General features: G+C 45.4%; 1 protein-coding gene across 1 annotated transcript in view; it reads left to right on the top strand.

Moving 5' to 3' along the window:
• Positions 1–823: 823 nt before the first annotated feature.
• Positions 824–15,418, top strand: part of LOC106608569 (actin-binding LIM protein 2) — a 113,339-nt gene continuing 98,744 nt past the window's right edge. The window contains exon 1 of the mRNA XM_082977359.1: positions 824–1,126. Within this exon, the coding sequence (XP_082833485.1) occupies positions 1,117–1,126 (10 nt within the window). The 5' untranslated portion in view covers positions 824–1,116. The remainder of the gene's footprint in view (positions 1,127–15,418) is intronic.

The raw sequence follows: 15,418 nt of genomic DNA, 5'->3' as shown, positions 1-15,418 counted from the left end.
ACCTTCAATAGCACTTTACAGCAGGCCTGAACTGTACTGTTCTGTTTTGTACTTTATACGCAGTGTTTAAATGTATTGATTTCTTCTAATGGTAGACGTCAAATCCAGAAGTGTAGTCTGAAGCTATAATGGGTTCCAATTAATTTGTAATAACTCGATGAATAATTTATTGATCAGTCACAGCCAATATTGTGCATTTCCATCAAGTGCATGTTAAAGGCCTATATCATTAAACGTGATGTAGGCCTTTGTAAAATGTCTATATGCTAATAGAATATACCGAACATAATACGCCTATAGAGAGGCGAACAATAATATTAGTGAAGGGGAAATTACTTGTATCTGAAGAACTAGACGTCACTCCAGGCTACAGCATTGTGCTTATAAATGACCGTTTTGTCTTCCTTTGCCCCGAGTGACAAAAAGGCAACCTCTGAAGAATAACCCATTGTTGCATTGCCTCTTCTCTATCCAGGGTGGACGAGGCGAAGCGACTGGTTTCACTATCGCCCAACAATCTGTCCGAAATAAGCCCAGTGCGTTTTTATGGGCTTATTTTGGAGCTAAACTTGTAGCCTGCCTTTTCGCCTATGGGACAACTACTCCCATTGTTAGGGCGGATATATGAGCATCTCGTCATTATATACAGATCTCTGCTCTATTGCACAGTGCAAGCCAACGCGTTTTGTTTACACTGCGTCGCAGAACTCATAAATTGTAGTCCAACAAAGACCCACTTGAGAGTCACTTTAACACTGCTTTCTATTGGTATAAACTCTATTTCCCAGAAGCCCTTGTTCGCGGGGAGCGCAGTGTTAATCACCTGGCTGGAGGGATGTTGCTGCCGGAGCAGCAGCGACGCAAGCGTCGGGCGCGACCGTACACCCACACCACGGTGCATGCCTGTCAGCGCTGAATCGCCGTCAGTAGATTGTCAGCGGCAGATAATCCATAGCGTCGACATATTATTATAGGCTACATCTTCTGAGTCGACGGAAGCATCTTCTGCAAGTAGAGGCTTCATCAATGTGCAGCTCACAGTCCTGGCCAGAGGTGTGCAGTTGAATGAGGATAAATCTACTGTACATCGGACAGTGAAGAAAATCTAGCATTACCATGAGCACAGGTAAGGTCTCATACCCTATTATAGACTATAGTGTATGTGAGCCATATGCTTTGATCATAGTAATTCGATGGCAATTACCAGTTTGTATGTTGACATTGTCATCATCTATGGTACTATCAGCAATTACAGATTTAAGACAGGCATATTGATAGGCCTGTAATATCCATGGACTCGGCAGAAACCACTCTGAGACAAAGGTCCTACTTGAGCTTTAGCTCTCCCACTGTGGAATGCCATTTATATGGCTACAGTATGTGGTGTAGAAATGCTCACTAGACTAGGTTTCCACTTCCAGACATATCATTGCGTTTTAATTATGTTGCATTGCTGTCTCCCCACATCTACAGGGGCCTAGCTACATTGCCTGGGAGCTGCAGGCTGATAGCCTGGTACACTGGTCTCGTGTGAGGACATCAGTGTGTCGAGTCCTCGTGTCTGTCCTGTGTAATACAATGTCATTACATATGAATGACTCTAGCCATGGTTGTGACTAACATGCACAGTGCAGTAGCTGAGTAGTTGAACAACATCATTGCTGTGAACATCATGTCTAGAAGACCTATTTGCCTAGTGTAGTGGTTCCCAACCTTTTTTGGTTACTTTGCCACCGACTGAATTTTGCTCTGCCCGGAGTACCCCAGAAGTACCTCCTCATGTGCATTTTACCAGTAAGCCTATGGTCTCACAAATCTTCTCAAGTACCCCCTGTGAATAGGCCCAGAACCCCCCAGGTACTACATCCCAGTCCTAGTACCCCTGGTTGGGAACCACTGGCCTGTGGGCTCAAAACCATCATAGATGTGATGAAATCATGGACTTAGAAATAGTCAGAGCTGCCTCTCACTACTGAGTCAGAGCCACAACACAGGCAAGTCAGGCAAACTGCTTTAATGAGGTGTACAATCAATACCACAGTATTTTATTTTATTTATTTAATCTTTATTTAACTAGGCAAGTCAGATAAGAACAAATTCTTATTTACAATGATGGCCTTCCCCGGCCAAACCCTATGGGACTCTCAATCACGGCCGGTTGTGATGCAGCCTGGAATTGAACCAGGGTCTGTAGTGACGCCTCTAGCACTGAGATGCAGTGCCTTAGACCGCTGCGTCACTGCTGATGAGAAGTTGTTGGAGTTTGTCTGTGAAATGAGGCAGGAATGCGTAACAGTCCTGAGTTATCATCAACACTGCCTTGTAAACTCACCTGAGACGTGTACTAAAGAAAGAAAATTGTCGTATTCCATCTAGAACTGGGACACTGTCTGTCTTCTCTGAGCAGTGATGTTTTTGTCATGACACCTGTTTGTTAGAGCAATGTTGGATGGATGTAATGACTGATGTTGATGGAACGGTTAGTGAATTGGAATGGATGGAAATGGGAAAGTCTTCACCTATGTGTTCACAGACTCACAGCTGGCGCCCATATGGGTTAGGTCATCCTGCTGACCCGGCTGGCTGGTGTCCACATGGGTTAGGTCATCCTGCTGACCCGGCTGACACTGGTGTCCACATGGGTTAGGTCATCCTGCTTACCCGGCTGACTGGTGTCCACATGGGTTAGGTCATCCTGCTGGCCTGGCTGACTGGTGTCCACATGGGTTAGTTCATCCTGCTGACCCGGCTGACTGGTGTCCACATGGGTTAGGTCATCCTGCTGACCCGGCTGACTGGTGTCCACATGGGTTAGTTCATCCTGCTTACCCGGCTGACTGGTGTCCACATGGGTTAGTTCATCCTGCTTACCCGGCTGACTGGTGTCCACATGGGTTAGGTCATCCTGCTGACCCGGCTGACTGGTGTCCACATGGGTTAGGTCATCCTGCTTACCCGGCTGACTGGTGTCCACATGGGTTAGGTCATCCTGCTGGCCTGGCTGACTGGTGTCCACATGGGTTAGGTCATCCTGCTGACCCGGCTGACTGGTGTCCACATGGGTTAGGTCATCCTGCTGACCCGGCTGACTGGTGTCCACATGGGTTAGGTCATCCTGCTTACCCGGCTGACTGGTGTCCACATGGGTTAGGTCATCCTGCTGGCCTGGCTGACTGGTGTCCACATGGGTTAGTTCATCCTGCTGACCTGGCTGACTGGTGTCCACATGGGTTAGGTCATCCTGCTGACCCGGCTGACTGGTGTCCACATGGGTGAGGTCATCCTGCTGACCCGGCTGGCTGGTGTCCACATGGGTTAGGTCATCCTGCTGACCTGGCTGACTGGTGTCCACATGGGTTAGGTCATCCTGCTGACCTGGCTGACTGGTGTCCACATGGGTTAGGTCATCCTGCTGACCCGGCTGACTGGTGTCCACATGGGTTAGGTCATCCTGCTGGCCTGGCTGACTGGTGTCCACATGGGTTAGGTCATCCTGCTGGCCTGGCTGGCTGGTGTCCACATGGGTTAGGTCATCCTGCTGACCTGGCTGGCTGGTGTCCACATGGGTTAGGTCATCCTGCTGACCTGGCTGGCTGGTGTCCACATGGGTTAGGTCATCCTGCTGGCCTGGCTGACTGGTGTCCACATGGGTTAGGCCATCCTGCTGACCTGGCTGACTGGTGTCCACATGGGTTAGGTCATCCTGCTGACCTGGCTGACTGGTGTCCACATGGGTTAGGTCATCCTGCTGACCTGGCTGACTGGTGTCCACATGGGTGAGGTCATCCTGCTGACCCGGCTGACTGGTGTCCACATGGGTTAGGTCATCCTGCTGACCTGGCTGACTGGTGTCCACATGGGTTAGGTCATCCTGCTGACCTGGCTGACTGGTGTCCACATGGGTTAGGTCATCCTGCTGACCTGGCTGACTGGTGTCCACATGGGTTAGGTCATCCTGCTGACCTGGCTGACTGGTGTCCACATGGGTTAGGCCATCCTGCTGACCCGGCTGACTGGTGTCCACATGGGTTAGGTCATCCTGCTGACCTGGCTGGCTGGTAGTGATGATGAACTGGATCAGGTGTGAGCCAGGTTGGCTGGTAGTGATGATGAACTGGATCAGGTGTGGGCCAGGTTGGCTGGTAGTGATGATGAACTGGATCAGGTGTGGGCCAGGTTGGCTGGTAGTGATGATGAACTGGATCAGGTGTGGGCCAGGTTGGCTGGTAGTGATGATGAACTGGATCAGGTGTGGGCCAGGTTGGCTGGTAGTGATGATGAACTGGATCATGTGTGGGCCAGGTTGGCTGGTAGTGATGATGAACTGGATCAGGTGTGGGCCAGGTTGGCTGGTAGTGAAGATGAACTGGATCAGGTGTGGGCCAGGTTGGCTGGTAGTGATGATGAACTGGATCAGGTGTGGGCCAGGTTGGCTGGTAGTGATGATGAACTGGATCAGGTGTGGGCCAGGTTGGTCTGAGGTTTTTGAACGATAGACTCTGGTTGATACCCTATCATACAGTGAGTGTACAAAACATTAAGAACACCTGCTCTTTCCATGAAAGACTGACCAGGTGAATCCCTTATTGATGTCACTTGTTAAATCCACTTCAATCAGTGTAGATGAAGGGGAGGAGACAGGTTAAAGAAGGATTTTTAAGCTTTGAGACACTTGAGACATGGATTGTGTATGTGTGCCATTCAGAGGGTGAATGGGCAAGACAAAATATTTAAGTGCCTTTGAATGGGGTATGGTAGTAGGTTTTCTACAGTTTCCATCCAGTGTGTATCAAGAATGGTCCACCACCCAAAAGACATCCAGCCAACTTGACATAACTGTGGGAAGTATTGGCGTCAACATGGGCCAGCATCCCTGTGGAATGCTTTCAACACCTTGTAGAGTCCATGCTCTGACGCATTGAGGCTGTTCTGAGGGCAAAACGGGGGAGTGCGACTCAATATTAGGAAGGTGTTCTTAATGTTTTGTACACTCAGTGTAGGGCAGATTTCAATGACTGCAGTATCTGAACTGAAGGTGTTTGCCTCACAGAAAAATTAAGTAAAGCCTAGTATAACTTTTTTCCTCGCATGGTGAAATACAAGACAAGTCTTCTTACCAACATTCACCACAGTATCCCATTGAAATATCTGAGTAGATCTTCACTGTCTGTGTTTAATAGTCAGTCTGTACAGGGGTCAACAGCGGCAATTTTTTCCCCCCCTCAATAGATCCTAGATTGGTTATTGGATGATCAGCCATTCATTGGTTAATAACAATATACTATGCTAGCCTAGTGTACATCAGTCAGTCAGGGACAATATGAAGTCATCACATTAGAACGTAGGCTGCGTCATCGGCAGACACGTTGCAGAATCAATCTGGAGTCACTGGAGAGTCCCCAGCTCCCAACACAGTGCTGTGAGCTGGGTTTGTGGCCAGATCACACCCACTGACTGTCTGGATGGATCAGTGTGCCAGAGCTACGGAGGCCCAGCAGGGTCAAAGTCAAGGGGAAAGTCAGGCCCTTCCTTTATTATACAGTAGTAATCTAGGCCCATAGTTACTAGTCAAAGGTTACCATAGAGTGAGTGATTAAAATACGAGTGGCTAGTTAGAAAACATTGTACATAGTCACGGTGTTGCTAAACACTACTCTGATTTACTGGAAACCACCTTGAAATGCCAATAGACACTAGTGCACATATAGTATGACAGAGTGTAATCATTAAAATAAAGACAGAAGCCGATGTCCACAGTATAGGATGAGTGGTGGTTGTTGTGTTTCCACTTAGCCTCAGTCAGCAGATAGAGAGATAATGATAATACGAGTCTAAGGTCATAGTACATGAGTGCAAATGTGCAAGTGTCAGCACGTGCTTCAGGGGATTAGTGTGTGACAGCGTGAGCCTCACAGAGTGTGTACAGTGTGTGCATCCACATGTGCTGTGTGGGTGTAGACTATGTGTTTCCCATGGACGATCATGAGAGTAGGCAGGTCCACATGTACACACACACTCACACACTAATGGGAGTGGGCTGGCCAGGAGACTCCACTGTGATAAATAATGGTGTGATCTCACTGGTGTTAATCTTGAGCTCTTGCTCTCTCACACACTGGCAATTACGTCTGAAATGTGACGTGTCCCTGTCACATTTCCTCTGCCCACGCTCTTATTGGAGGCTTTCATAGATGGGAGGAGTGACATGTGCCTTCCGCTTGACCCCATCGATCAAGTTTGAGCTGCTGATTGGCTGGGCTGTGCCTGTCATTTGTTAAAGGGGGTTTTAGCATTGATTTGAGATGGCACTTTCAATGGATTGATTAGTGATGGCAGTTTCAATCCACCCACACCAGATGCGATCAGGACACGCAGGTTGAAATATCAAAACAAACTCTGAACCAACTATATTCATTTGGGGACAGGTTGAAAAGCATTAAACATTTATGGCAATTTAGCTAGCTTGCTTGCTGTTGCTAGCTAATTTGTCCTGGGCTCCCGAGTGGCGCAGCGGTCTAAGGCACTGCATCTCAGTGCAAGAGGCATCACTACAGTCCCTGGTTCGAATCCAGGCTGTATCACATCCGGCCCGAGGTTGGGAGTCCCATAGGGTGGCGCACAATTGGCCCAGCGTCGTCCGGGTTTGGCTGGGGTAGGCCGGCATTGTAAATAAGAATTTGTTCTTCACTGACTTGCTAAGTTAAATTAAGGTTACACATATAAACATTGGGTTGTTATTTTACCTGAAATGCACAAGGTCCTCTACTCCGACAATTAATCCACAGATTAAAGGGTAAACCGAGTTTGTTTCTAGTCATATCTCCTCCGTCCGGCTTCTTCTTCTTCTTTGGACTTTATATGGCGGTTGGCATTAAAACCTCTTGAGCGTCTCGTCCCGTAAGCGGGATCAAAATCCAGCAAAAAACTCCTAGCGACATTAGCATAACGAAATGTAATATATATATTTTTTCAAATATAGGACTGTCTCATATCGTTTTATAGATACACCGCTCCTGAATCGTCCGATTTCAAAAAGGTTTTACAGGAAAAGCAAAACATTAGATTATGTTAGAGGAGTCCATCGTAAAAGCAGCAACATAGCCATTTTCCGACCAACCACATGCATCACAAATAACCAAAAAACAGCTAAATGCAGCACTAACCTTTTACAAACTTCATCAGATGACACACCTAGGACATCATGTTACACAATGCATGCATTCTTTTGTTCAATAAAGTTCATATTTATATATAAAAACAGCATTTTACATCGGCGTCTGACGTTGACTAACTATTTTCCCTCAAATGCATCCCGGGAAACAGCGCTACAATTTACTAAATTACTATTCGAAAACATTTTTAAAATGTAATATTGTCATTCTAAGATTTATAGATGAATATCTCTTGAAAGCACCTGTCATACCAGATTTAAAAATAACTTTACTCGGTAATCACACTTTGCGATAAAAGGGGATGCGATACTCAGAAAATGAGCTAGTAAACCTAGCTCGGCGCCATCTTGGAACAATCGCATATCACATCTAATCTTGTATAATATTGTCAATAATCGCTTACCTTTAGTTGTCTTCATCAGAAAGCACTTCCAGGAATCCCAGGTCCACAACAGATGTATTTTCGGTCGAAAAAGTCCATCCTTTATGTTCCATTAGCTTGCTGTTGTTAGCGCGTCTGAAGGCTGTATCCAAATGCTCTGCCGGCCGCGGGACAGCCGTTCGTTCAAACATGTCAAAAGTTGTATAACATAAATCTTCAGGGCCTGTTTCAACAAGAGAGCCAATAAGATTCGAGGGGGACGATTGTATTGTGTTTCAAAACGTTTCGAAAGGTGGGGGTAGACAGGGCCGCCGGCGTCATAATGGTGATGGCCCTCCCCCTGTGACCAATTTCCAACGCGTCTCATTCACTCAGTTTCGACAGTAGAAGGCTCAAAACACTTTGTAAAGACTGGGGACATCTTGTGGGAGCAATAGGAAGTGCTCAATGAACGATAGCTCACGGTGTGAATAATAGGCAACGATGTGAAGTTGAGTCCACAATTCAGAATTCCACTTCCTGTTTCAATCGGTCTCGGGGTTTTGACTGCCATATGAGTTCTGTTATACTCACAGACACCATTCAAACAGTTTTAGAAACTTTAGGGTGTTTTCTATCCACAGGTATTAATTATATGCATATCCTAGCTTCTGAGTTTGATTAGTAGGCCATTGAAAATGGGCACAATTATTTTTCAAAATGCGCTGTGGCGCCCCCTATCCTAGGGTAACGTCAAGAGGTTTTAAGGTGCACTACCACCACCAACTGGACTGGAGTGTGGACCTCAGTTCATCTTTCAATCACCCACGTGGGTAAATGCTCCTAAAAATCAATGAGGAGATGGCACGTGGGTATATGCTCCTAAAAGCCAATGAGGAGATGGGTGAGGAGGGTATTGCAGCGGGTCAAGCGTCACAAACAGAACCAAGTTCTATTTTAGCGCCTGACTACGCAGACGCTCGCAAGCAGTGTGGGTGCACTGATCAACTAACATGTATGTGAGCATTTATTTTGCAATGCTCGCGCACACGACCGACGCGGTGTTGTCAGCATGTTGGAAAACCTTATTTGGCTGTCCCCATATGAGAACCTTTTTTGGTCCTAGGTAGAACCTTGCTGGGTTCCAGATAGAACACTCTGTGGGAAGTACCAAAAAGGTTTCTACAAATGGTTTTCCTATGGGAATAACCGAAGAACCAAAAACAGACTGGAACCAAGGCTAGCAGTACATATGCAGACATATGGTGACATCACACACGTACAGATATATACTCAACAGTTAAACACATAACAGCACCATCTCACACATGGCAAACACACACTTTATGCCAGGGACATCTGTGTACCACCTGCCTTTAAGTACTGGGATTTCCCTCTAGAGCCAGTAATAACTCTACAGGTATAATGCTGACTAGACTCAGTGAAAAGTTGTACCGTGTGTGTTTCTGTTTGTAGCTAAGCACGTCTTTGTATTTTTCACCCTCCCAGATGAGCCCATGCAAAACAGACCTCTGTTCATTCAGCTTTCCCTAGAGGAAGCTCTTTATAGTTCATCTGCCAAACTTCATGATGTGTGTGTGTGTGTGTGTGTGTGTGGAGCACCGATGGGTCTGTGTTAATTATGATATTGAATTGAGTAAAACTGCTCTATTCAATACAGTAAAACATAAATTGTCCATGAAAGCCATTGACACTGTGATGGATACATTTCTGGTGTGATTGTGGTGGCCCAACGTTATCGCCGATCCAATTTCACATTTCAAGGTCTTTGGTCATTTTTCATTTCCAACTGAGTTACCTGTATTAAATCACGGATAAATGGTCAATCATATAAAATTGACTATTTCTCACATTCCTTTCTCCAGAGGGAATTTGCTAATATATATCCTCATACAGGTAACTGCCAAAATAATGGAAACACTTGAGTAACACTTGGGTTAAACACCTGGGTTAACCACCTGAGTATCACCTGGGTTAATCACCTGAGTATCACCTGAGTAACACCCGAGTAACACTTGGGTTAAACACCTGGGTTAACCACCTGAGTATCACCTGGGTTAATCACCTGAGTAACACCTGGGTTAACCACCTGAGTATCACCTGGGTTAATCACCTGAGTAACACCTGGGTTAACCACCTGAGTATCACCTGGGTTAATCACCTGAGTAACACCTGTGTTAACCACCTGAGTATCACCTGGGTTAATCACCTGAGTAACACCTGGGTTAACCACCTGAGTATCACCTGTGTTAACCACCTGTGTTAACCACCTGAGTATCACCTGTGTTAACCACCTGAGTATCACCTGTGTTAACCACCTGAGTATCACCTGGGTTAAACACCTGAGTAACACCTGGGTTAATCACCTGAGTAACACCCGAGTAACACCCGCATAACACCTGGGTTAAACACCTGAGTATCACCTGGGTTAATCACCTGAGTATCACCTGGGTTAAACACCTGAGTATCACCTGGGTTAAACACCTGAGTATCACCTGGGTTAAACACCTGAGTATCACCTGGGTTAATCACCTGAGTATCACCTGGGTTAATCACCTGAGTATCACCTGGGTTAATCACCTGAGTATCACCTGGGTTAATCACCTGAGTATCACCTGGGTTAAACACCTGAGTTAAACACCTGAGTAACACCTGGGTTAAACACCTGAGTATCACCTGGGTTAAACACCTGAGTATCACCTGGGTTAAACACCTGAGTATCACCTGGGTTAAACACCTGAGTATCACCTGGGTTAAACACCTGAGTATCACCTGGGTTAAACACCTGAGTAACACCTGGGTTAAACACCTGAGTATCACCTGGGTTAAACACCTGAGTATCACCTGGGTTAAACACCTGAGTATCACCTGGGTTAAATACCTGAGTATCACCTGGGTTAAACACCTGAGTATCACCTGGGTTAAACACCTGAGTAACACGTGAGTAACACCTAGGTTAAACACCAGCGTAACACCTGGGTTAAACACCTGAGTATCACCTGGGTTAAACACCTGAGTATCACCTGGGTTAAACACCTGAGTATCACCTGGGTTAAACACCTGAGTAACACGTGAGTAACACCTAGGTTAAACACCAGCGTAACACCTGGGTTAAACACCTGAGTATCACCTGGGTTAAACACCTGAGTATCACCTGGGTTAAACACCTGAGTATCACCCGCATAACACTTGAGTAACACATTAGTTATACCTGAGTAACACTTGGGTAACACTTTATGTTGGTGTTTCCTTTATTTTGGCACTTACCTGTACCTCTGCAGTTACTGCAACACAAGTCAACTTTATTAGGGTATTTCATCATGTTCTTTTGTTTTTAGTTTGAGTCTGTGTGTCACAAGGGGGAGATACGCTGGTCAGCCTTTTGATAACCTAGTGCTACAGTTAATTTCTTCTTCACATCTCAACGTCGGACTCCTGAAACAGAAGTTAGTGAAGCAAAAATGTCAAAATTGGCATGTCCCAATCCCAAGGTAGTTTAAAATGCTGCCTTCTAAGGTGCCTTCGTTCGGGTGATTTAGAAGGCAGCATCCCATGTATCCTTCGCCTGGGGATATGTGTGTTAAGCCAGAACCAGACATACAGTAAGCAGACCCATAATTCGGGCCAGAGAAATGGCCCTTTATCAACGCAGTTCTATCCAGCATCCTTCATAGCCTTCATAGCCATATCCTTCATAAGTCTACATCAGGTGTGTATTTCACAGTAGCTATCCAATTTTCCATAGAATCCCTTACATCACCTGTGTGATTATAGATGACAATTCTTGACAGACTTCAATAGTTCCTTTCACAGATGAACACTTTGCCTTTGGCAGGAAATCAATTTCTCTGCAATATGTAGGCTACACACAGTATAAAAGTTAGCGTTGCTACGTAAAGCATGAATTATATGGAGAAAGCCAAATAAATCAATGTTACCGTTCCCATGACAACTAGCAATCTCTTCAAAGTGAAAGTATCGTACTCCAAAAAGGCAATACACAGCCCAAAATGTGTTGTGGTGCTAGGGAAATGTGTTGTGGTGCTAGGGGAAATGTGTTGTGGTGCTAGGGAAATGTGTTGTGGTGCTAGGGAAATGTGTTGTGGTGCTAGGGAAATGTGTTGTGGTGCTAGGGAGAATGTGTCATAAGCCATAAGAACAAACCAAAATAATCCCAGACCCAATATTGCTTCTCCCGAAAGGGAATTGACTGCCTTCACATATAGAGACAGAACTTTTGAACCATGAAGGTCCCAGCATTGTTTGTTGTCTCTTTCTTCACCAAGACAATGTGTTCACGTTTGCAACAGAAATACTGTGTTCAGGACCTTGTGCTCTTACTTCAAAGTGAACGTGAAGTTATGTCAGTCCAGCCGGCATGTCGTTCCTAGGGGGTCGGAATGTTAGTTCTGAGGTTTGAGCTAACTGCTAACTAGCTAGCGTGTCCTCAGGGGTAGGTTGTTTTCATGGCCTGACAGGTCGGACACTTTAGAGCTGTGTGTAAGGAGCCAGGTGGGGAATGTCACAGTGGCGTGTGACACCTGGAACAGGGACCTCCTCTCCTCTCAGACACACGGTGACACAGGAATTCAGCAGCCTTGTGCAAAATGACAGTCATTATTACGGCTTTGACGGTTGTTGTTTTTGAAGGCTCGTTGCCATAGTAACGTAAAGACAGTAACTCGTCATGGCGATGTGCAGTTTCTTCCTCTGGAAATGTGATTTACTTTTGACTAAATTAACTCAGTAGACCCTGTCCTTTAAATTATGATTATGACGTGTTTCAGTGATTCAGTCACATGACAATAATAAGAAGTACTGTGGTCCAAATACAGCAACGACAAAAACAGATGGAGAGAGAATGACAATACAGTAGATACTGCAATAGCTCATTCCAACTTCCTCAAGTCTGCCATGCTGAACATACCGTATGAGAGAGAGTGGTGGGGAATGTTGGAAGTGGTACCAGGACATGTTGTCCTTCATGTTCTATGAGCTAGATAGACGGTCCGTCAGAGTGGATAATCACCCTGACTGAACAGCTAACTCTGTTCTTCAGAACTGGCTCAGCATACCCCAGAGACAGAGAGAAGATCAATGAGGTTTTCTGAATTATTCATCAATGCACTTTCTTTTGTGTGTGTGTGTGTGTGTGTGTGTGTGTGTGTGTGTGTGTGTGTGTGTGTGTGTGTGTGTGTGTGTGTGTGTGTGTGTGTGTGTGTGTGGGCTTTGCTTGTGGGAGGATCAGGTCGTGTGCATGGATGACTGATGATTGGCTGGCTATTGTTGTCAAATATCTCCCACTCCCACATAATGGGATATTACGTGTGTGGATTGGTGTGGGTGATAGACCACTATAGTTTAACACTGCATGTTTTACAGAGAGAGAGACAGAGGGTGATAGCTATAGCTAGCCTGCACACACAATACACCCATCTTACTGCAGTCTGAATTCCCTCTGGTGGAGGGTAGCATCGCCAGAGAGACAATAACCCCCTACAGCAGAACAACAGAGCACCCAGCCTCAGCCTCTTACCCTCCTGGTCGTTTGACTACTGATGAGCGAGCTACTAGCTAGCTATGGCACAGAACTTCTGTGTCAGCAACACCCTGAACTGAATCCTCTCTTCCAGAACATTCCTAGTCCCCGCTGAATGAACAAATTAACCGGATTAGCAAATCCAAATCACAGTCGGCTCCTTGTATTATTAAAAAGATTGAAAAAGAGCTCAAATGTGGGTGAATAGAATTTGTGCTTTGAAATGTTTGGTGCGTTAAGAGCGTGCTAAGACTGGGGGTCTATGAGAGATGAGGTCAGTTACCCGTGTGAAGTCGTATACGTGGATGATTTATAAACACATGGCTGTACAGTAAAATGCTCAGCAAGCCGTCATACCTCAGGCTCTCTGCTTCACAGCTCTGTACGGGGTTTTGATTGACAGCTGTTATGAACTTGAGCACCACGTGACAGGAAGTCGCCCCCCCACTGCTAATTGGGCAACTTCTGGTAAAATGTTTGTTGTCTGAGTGAGGGAAATGCTGTAAAATGAAGAGGACTCGGATGTATTTAGGAAGATGAGAATAAACACAGTTTTGATGTCATACAAGCAAGCCAAACACAGTCTAAATGTCTACTTCACATTTCCATATCATAAAACCTGTCATATTCAGTGTCAAGGTGTTTGATCACTATGCTAGATGTGTGGTTAAAAGATGACATGTGGTCATACCCTGGGTTGTTCTGAACAGAAGCAGTCTTTGTCTATTGTGGTGAAAACTCACTGCGACACACTCACCTGAATGAACTCATGGCTCCTGTCAATGATCACCAATTCTGTTCCCCTGAATTGCATTGTGAAAGCCTAACACTGTAATATCCTATCTTAGAACTTAACTAGTCATGTTGGCAATAGAACAGGCTTTCACATGATGTCCACCAGACCCAGATTTATAATGGACTGTTTTTGGATTGTGTAAACAACAGTAATTGCGTGACGGCGGCGATGCAGGGCTGTGTTCTAATCAAAAGAGCTACATACAGGCCAATTCCCACGAGTGTAAAGGGTTAATCCTTAACATCAGGCTCTGTGGCGTTGTGGGTGGATGATCAAGCTTAACACCCGGTTTAGCACAGAGAGTATTCTGAGACGTGTGTGTATATAGACTATTCTTTTTCTCTTCTTTATTGTATCTCATTATGGCAGATTTATGTTGTGTATTTAGATGGTGTTGTTTGACTGCAGGGTGTCTCAATGTTTCATATACACACACACACACACACAGACACACACACACACACACACACACATACACATGTTCTCTCTGGTGTATTCAAAGTGGTAAAGTGTGTCAAGATGGTAAATGGCGTCAGGCTGATTTTACAGGGAGAAGGCAGGTCTGGCGTTTAGTCTCAAACTCCTCCTCTCTTCTCTCCTTCTCTTCTCCACTTCTCTCCTCTTCTCTCCTCTTCTCCTCTCCTCCTCCTCCTCTCTTCTCCTCTCCTCTCTTCTCTTCCTCTTCTCCTCTGCTCTGCTCTTCCTCCTTTCCTCCTCTTCTCCTCTCCTCTCCTCCTCTTCTCCTCTCCTCCGCCCCTCCTCTCCTCCTTTCCTCCTCTTCTCCTCTCCTCCTCTCCCCCTCTCCTCCTCTCCCCTACCTACCTCTTTAGGTACTGCCCTTTTCCCTGTTGCTAGGTGATGTTCATTGCATTACAGACAGGTCTGTCGTTTAGTGTCTCAAACTACTCCTCTCCTCCTCTTTTCTCCTCCTCTCCTTCTCTTCTCCTCTCCTCTTCTTCTCCTCTCCTCTTCTCCGCTCCTCCTCTCTTCTTCTCTCCTCTCTTCTCTTCCTCTCCTCTCCTCCTCTTCTCTCCTCTGCTTCTCCTCCTTTCCTCCTCTTCTCCTCTTCTACTCCTCTTCTCTTCTCCTCTCTTCACCTCCTCTCCTTGTTCTTAATTCCAAGATAGCTAAACCCTTGTCTTAATCTCAGGGCAGTGAGAGAAAAAGTTCATAAAAGCAATTGAACATGTTTAAGTCACTCACAAACTTCATCTGAAAGTTTCAGTATTGATTATTTTAAACCCAAGAACATGTTTTAGAACAGTCATCTCAGTATGAAATATGCTAACATGATTTGCTATTGCTAGCTACAGTGCCTTCGGAAAGAATTCAGACCCCTTGACTGTTTTCCACATTTTGTTATGTTACAGGCTTATTCTAAAATTGATTAAATCGTTTTTTTTACCCTCATCAATCTACACACAATAACCCATAAAGACAAAGCAAAAGCAGGTTTTAAGATTTTTTTGCTAATTTATACCAAAAATTACAAATGGAAATACATTTACATAAGTATTCAGACCCTTTAC

The sequence above is a fragment of the Salmo salar genome, chromosome 07, assembly GCF_965601325.2.
Source record: "Salmo salar chromosome 07, fSalSal1, whole genome shotgun sequence".
NCBI lineage: Eukaryota > Metazoa > Chordata > Actinopteri > Salmoniformes > Salmonidae > Salmo > Salmo salar.
The sequence above is the reverse complement of the archived record's forward strand: the minus strand, read 5'-3'. Positions and strand labels throughout refer to the sequence as shown.